Genomic DNA, 7118 nt, shown 5'->3' on the forward strand with positions numbered 1-7118 from the left:
ATTTATAACATATATTTTCATTTTATACAATATAAGTATTTGTATTGCTATAAATTCATATGCATAAAATATAACATAAATCATATATGCAATATTTGAAAATTAATTCAAATTATATCCTATAGCCACTATTTTCCAGAAAAGTATTAAAAAATTTTTATGAAATAAAGGAATTTCTATACTGGAAAATTTTCAAAACTTGTAAATATGAGGAAGTAACCAGGGGACATCGATGCTTTTGATGTTTTGGATTTGGGGCTGGGGACTGTTGTATTTTGAGGGGGTGGTGTGTGTGGACATACCTTAAATGATCATGCTTCGGTGATGGTCCAGGATCTGTACTCAGGAATTAATCCTGAATGGTGCATGAGACCATATGGGATGCCAGGGATAGAACCTGGGTCAGGGGCATTCAAGGCAAGGGCCTTACCCACTGTACTGTCCCTCCAGCCCCATGACACTATTGAAGTGAACAAGGCCTGCAGAAAATCTAGATTTATGAGCCTCAGAAAATCTAAATCTCTCTGGTCTGAACTAGACGTGCCAACAGGTGCTTCCTCCTAGGGGACTAACCCAGCCCCCAACCATCCCAGGCTTGCCCCTCCCAGCAGAGCTAGTCCTTAATTGAAGACACAGTTGGGGTTGGGCATGTATGCTAAAGGGCCAGGTTTTCAGCAAGCACACCCAACAATAACACTTCCCTCAGGGCCAGAGGAACATGAAAGAGGCCCTAGAGGTCAACTATGGGGTCAGTGTGTCCTTGAAAGTCATACTATGAGTAAACTCCTCTCTTCTTTCTTCTTGTTCTCTTCTTTACTCACTGGCCAGGTTTGTGGATATTTCCTTAAATGATTTTTTAAAAATTATTTATTTTTTTATTGTATAACTGTGAAATACAGTTACAAATTTTCATATATGATCCACCACCAAACCCCCACATACCTCCCTCCCACTCCCCCTCTGCCTCTGTGGCAGACATTTTTCACTTTACTATTTCCTTACTCTGATTACATTCAATTTTCAACAGGAATCTCACTATTATTATTTGGAAGTTTTCCTCCAACAGTCAGACATGCTGGATGGCATCAATAGATTGTATGTTTTCATTTTTTGGAAAAGGTCTGTCCCAGTCCCGAATCCCGGACCATGATAGTAGCTGCTCAGTGTCGCCGGGCTCCATCTGGAGAAGGCGTACTGGCTGTACCTCCTTAGTCTGGCTCCCCGGTGTTGCTGGACTGGTCTTGGGTCCGGAGCATTCTCCGGCCTGCGTGGCTTACCAGAACTCCTAGATTCTTCCGGTTTGTGGATATTTTGATGACCAGCCTTTGGAGGATTTATTGGACTTCAATCTTCATTCCTGACATGCTTCTGTTTCCATTTCAGTGTCCAGTTCTCAGGCTGTGGTGAATCAGCCTTCACTGACCATGTACACACAAGGGACAATAATTTCACATTTAGTCTCAGCCTGGAGCAGTCACTGATGGTCAGTCTTCATACTGGTTTCAACAGAAGACTGGTCAAGCTCCCAATATACTAATTGATGACTCATCCAAAACACTGCTGACTTTGGCCTGATTCTCTATCTCTCTCCTTGAGAACCCAGCTGCCCTCACCCTCTCTGGGGCCCAGCAGAGCAGTGATGCAGGAGCAGGGAAAGCTTGTCTCTGTGTTCTTTACAAGGTTTTAGATTCTTCAATATTTGTAGGAATGCTCCACGGCATGGAAACCGACCTCACATGCTGGAGGAAAAGGCAGCTCAGATAGAGAAGGGAACACCAAATAAAAGATATTGGGAGGACCCATTCGGGTTGAAAGATGTGTGCCAAAAGTAGACCATAGACAGAACATAACGACTGCTCAATACCTCTATTGGAAACCACAATACCCAACACAAGAGAGGGAGCACAAGGGAATACCTTGCCACAGAGGCATGGCAGGGTGGAGGGGATGGGGTGGGGGTGGTGGGAGGGATGCTGGGACCATTAGTGGTGGAAAATGGGCACTGGTGGAGGGATGGGTACTCAATCATTGTATGACTGAAATGCAAGCATGAAAGTTTATAAGTCTGTAACTGTACCTCACGGTGATTCACTAATATTAAAAAAAAAGACAAAAAAAGATGCTCAAAGTTAGAAAATAGAAATAGGTCTTAGAAATTAAGAACAATAGAGAGGCTCAGTTTAGAAGTAAGTTAGATATGCTTCCTGTGTGTGTGTGTGTGTGTGTTTGGGTGGGGGGACTGAGGGGGTTTTATAAAAACTGGGTCTTCATTCGCGTTGAAAGATGCAAGCTGAAAGTAGACTATAGACCGAACATGAAGGCCACTCAAAGCCACTCAATAACTCTATTGCAAACTACGACACCGAAAAAGAGCGAGAACAAAAGGGAATGCCCTGCACAGAGGCAGGGTTGGGTGGTGTAGGGTGGGGTGGGGGTAGTGAGAGGGATACTGGGATCATTGTTGGAGGAGAACGGCAGTGGTGGAGGGATGGGTAAACGATCACTGCATGAGTGAAATGCAAACACAAAAGTTCATAACTTTGTGACTGTACCTCACAGTGATTCTCTAATAAAAAATTAATTAAAAAAAAACCAAAAAAAACCCAAAACAACCAAAACAGGATCTTTGTGCTACTTGCCAAGTTACTAGCTTTTCATGAGTAGTTAGGGATATTACACTGTGAGCTGGCTGATTAAGGTCTTTGGGGTTATCTGCTTTACCATTTAAGATAGGTACTGCCCATTTTCTTTTAGTGGCTAATGAGCCTAAGCTCTGTGGTAGGAGGTGGTACTTTTGTCTTGGGAAATTTCAAACTTCCCTTCCTCAGAAAGGTAAACCCTAGATGTGAGGGGATGATTAAAGTGTGGAATGAAGACAGCTAAAAACGGACTTTTTTTTTTCATCAACTACTAATGAGAAACTGAGGTTCCCTCTTTCATTCCCTCCTCTCAAAGAAAAAAAATTGTGACTGCAGTCAGGAAATAGAGAATCAGATTGCTCAAGGTACTTCCTGCTTAGGGGCATAAATAGGGTTCTAGTGCAGTGAAGGTGTTTTAGGAAGAAGGATGCGGGGAGGTCTGCAGTAACATGCCTTAGTCCCTTGTGTCCGTGGTTACACATTCGTCACCCTCTGTGGTTTAATGGCCTCAAGCATAAGGCACTGTAGCACTGTCTTCCCGTTTTTCATGGATTTGCTCGAGTGGGCACCAGTATTGTCTCCATTGTGAGACTTGTTGTTAGTATTTTTGGTATATCAAATATGCCATGGGTAGCTTGCCAGGTTTTGCCGTGCTGGCAAGATGCTTTGGTAGCTTGCTGGGCTCTCTGAGAGGGATGGAAGAATCAATCCAGGTTGGCTGCATGTAAGGCAAATGCCCTACCCGGTGTGCTATCTCACCAGCTCTCAATCATAGAGTCCTCAAGCATAGAAGAAACAAATTAGACAAGAAGGCTATAAGACCAGGTCCAGTTGTAGTCAGAAGACCACCATGGATTAAAAAAAGGCAGGACTTAAAAGAGCCAAGATTTAGTATTTACCATGGAAATCATGCCTGAGAAGCCTGTTCCCACAATTAGGGAATCTTTTAGTGAGTTGAAGATTGGTCTGTATTTGTCTAAATTTTTTCATCAAAGAAGCAAAATACCTTTCTATGCGTAGCACACCAATGATGGACTGATGAAACCTCACCTTTACGCGATGGGTAAAATATTTCAAGGTCAAAAGCCAATTATTCCCAATACAATGGAGAACTTTAGAATTTATTTTTTTAGTTTGTGGTATTGGAACATAGTCATACAAACAGGGGAGAGGAAGTTGAGATGATTATCTAAGAGTAGAATCTCCATTCTGGATGGCGTCAAATAATATAACTTAAAGTACTGTGAACGAGAGACAAGTTTTGTAAGGTGTACAAGAGGTAAGCTCCAAAGGTTTTAATCGATTTGTTCAAGCAGACACCAGTAAGTCTCTCATTGAAAGACTTATTATTACTGTTTTTGGCATATCCAATACGCACAGGTAGCTTGCCAGGCTCTGCCGTGTGGGCTCCGTACTCTCGGTAGCTTGCCAGGCTCTCTGAGAGGGGCAGAGAAATCAAACATGGGTCGGCCATGTGAAAGGCGAAAGCCCAACCACTGTGCTATCGCTCCAGCAAAAAGGTTTTAATGTGGGTAAATAATTAAAGATCTTAAGAAAACCTTGCTTAGTGCTAGTCTGCCCTAGAATGCATCAGACCCAGTAATTGAAGTTACTTAACCCCTCCAATTCCAGCGGTTCTATAGGAGCATCCTCAAGCACTTTAATTAGGAATGGGTGGGATGCTCAGCCAGAGGAAATACAGGATGGAAAGGATTTCAAGTTCCCTTTTATCTACAACAGAGTTTGTTTTGTTTTCATTTAAGAACTGAGAACTTGGTCCCCGGCACCATCTTGCCGCATTCAGCATTGAAGAAACCCAGTGGGCACCACAACACTGGAGATTTCTCCATGCCCCATACCAAGCCAATATCTCTGGGATGCCCCAGATGGAGCAGGTGCAGTCTCCCTGCCTTCTCCAGATGGAATCCCAGTGACCATGAGCTTCTATAAGCATGTCTCCAGTATGTGGCTATCAGAACTATTCCTCTGACCTTTCCTGATATGCAATGTGAGCAATGAAAAATAAATTATCTAGCATCTGCCCCTGGCCAAAACTAGAGAGAGAGCAGTGACATGTGGGGCCTCACAGCATGGGGGATGGAACCAGCACCTCTCCCCACCCTGGCGAGGCCCTGAACAGCAATGATCCCAGAGGCACACAGGCCAATCTTGAACCCAGTGGCTTTTGGCAGAAATGCATCTGGACTGAGCATTGAACTACTGCTCAGTATTCAACATGGTGCCACCCTGGGGGCAGGAAAGTGTTTTTCCCTCCCATCTTTTCTCCCTGGCAGTGTGGTGGCCACCAGCTTTTCAGAGCCTATTGGAGAGCCAGGTATGAGACTGAAGTGACGTTTCACATGAAGCCTCTCCGGATGGGAGGTGGAATAGGCCCCTCTTCCTGCCCTGATGAGGCCCCGAGTTGCTGCCCACAAAAGGTTCCTGGCTCCTAATCAGCCATGATCCCAGAGGCACACAAACCAATCTTGGAACCCAGAGGCTTTTGGCAGAAATCCCTCAGACTTATTACTAAAATATCAGAAATCCAAAATCATGCAGCTGCAAAGAGGCGGTGTGACATGATATGCTTTTGATAATTAGCAATAGAAAACAAATTATCTAATGATGCCTATTTTGTAAGGTCTGATTGTTGAGGAAAAATCCAAATAATAATGGTGGGTCTTTTGTCAAAATGTTGAATGTGATTAAAGTGGAGAGAGAGTAAAATCATCTGCCACATAAACAGGGGGAGGGGTGGGACAAGGGATATATCGGGGTTCTTGGTGATAGAAAATGTGCACTGGTGAAGGAATGGGTCTTGGACCATTGTATGACTAAGACTTAAACTGAAAATCTTTGTAACTACTCTCACAATAATTCAATAAAAAACAAAACAAAACAAAAAAACCCTGAGAATTGAATAGCACTCAGCTTTAAAAGGCACTGGTAGAGGTGAAGTATTACATGTGACATCATCAATTACCCATATGGCAAAGTATCCACATTAGTCCATGAGTTTCTCAGGAACTTGCAGCAATTAACAGAGAAGAATCCTAGACCTCAGAGCCTCTGCTCAACAGAGTTGTCTAAGGAAAGTGGAGGAGGATAAAGAAGAAGAATAGTGCTGATGCTTGCAGATTCCCCTTTCACAAAACTCATTCATCAAGTTTCTGCCTGGGGAATCACAGAGACTGAATTTAGATTGTTGGAGACTTAAAACCTTCAGATCTGAGCAAAGAAATTGGAAACTAGAAAAAAAAAAAAAGACAAGCAATAATGAATCTTCTCATCAGTGGACACTAGGGGGGGCAGTGTGCCATATTCTGAGAGCAAGTTCTCCAATGAAATGCAGCTGCAGACCCTAGGGCCCTCTAGTACATGTCACTAACATGGAGCAACTCAGAAACTGCCATGGTCACACTGCTGAGTGACCCTCAGGAACTCATTTGCATGACAGCCCCACCTCCACAGGGGGAAGCAGGTATAAGGAGAGCTTGGAGGCTGGTCCTGAGCTGAGAGGTCTGACAAGTCACAGCATTGGGTTGTCTCCACCATGGCCTGGGCTCCTCTCCTGCTCACATTTCTGGCTCACTGCACAGGTCAGGGGCACTCTCTGGGTTGGTGGGAGAAAATGGCAAAGGATACTCTGCTGCACTTTTACATCATTGTCTCATCTTAAGCCCTTGGTCTTATATCTGTTTTCAGGGGTCACTTCTCAGAATGTGGTGATTCAAGAATCCTCACTAGCCACAACTCCTGGAGGCACAGTTACACTCACCTGTGGCTCCAGTACTGGGGCTGTCACCACCAGTAATTATGCTAATTGGATTCAACAGAAGCCGTACCAGAAAACCTGGGGTCTAACAGGTGGAACCAGTAATAGGCTTCCAGATGTACCTGCCAGATTCTCTGGCTCCCTGCTTGGAAACAAGGCAGTCCTCACCATCACTGGAGCCAAGGAAGAGGATGAGGCTGAGTATTTCTGTGCTCTGTGGTTCAGCAACCATTTCCACAGTGACAGATGCAAGTGGGGAAGTGAGACATAAACCTGGGGCTAAGCTTTATCTTTTGCTGCTGAGTACAGCAGATCCTGTAATGAAGTAATCTATTTCAAGGTTTTCTCTGTATTTTTGATGAAAAATAACAACTATTCCTGCAAACTTTCAAATAAACAAATTTATTCCACGTTATGATCAATTTCTTCACTTAAACACTGGTTTCCTAGTTCCTGAATTCTCATTAAGTTAGGATTTACTCTATTTCTTTTTTTTTTTTTTTTGGTATACAAGCTGATCACAGGGTCTAGGAATTTTCCAGGTATGCACAGGTAATATTATTGGGGTAAAGTCAATTATATTTTCTCCATATGCAGCATCACTAACAATGTTCATTCACATTAAGAGTAAGGAATAAAACAATATTTTATGAATTTATAACATCACTGAAAAGCTTTTTATACAGTGTACGTGTTGCTCTAAA

The 7118-nt window shown here is 43.3% G+C and overlaps 1 gene segment (V, D, J or C); it reads left to right on the plus strand.

Moving 5' to 3' along the window:
• Window positions 1-6192: 6192 nt before the first annotated feature.
• Window positions 6193-6643, plus strand: LOC129406999 (Ig lambda-2 chain V region MOPC 315-like; the record flags this gene model as incomplete). The annotated part of the segment is given in 2 exon segments: window positions 6193-6238; window positions 6345-6643. Coding segments are annotated over 2 exon segments (345 nt in total), but the record flags the coding sequence as incomplete, so codon positions are not given.
• Between the last annotated feature and the right edge of the window lie 475 nt (window positions 6644-7118).

Source organism: Sorex araneus, chromosome 9 (assembly GCF_027595985.1).
Source record: "Sorex araneus isolate mSorAra2 chromosome 9, mSorAra2.pri, whole genome shotgun sequence".
In the NCBI taxonomy this organism is placed as follows: Eukaryota; Metazoa; Chordata; class Mammalia; order Eulipotyphla; family Soricidae; genus Sorex; species Sorex araneus.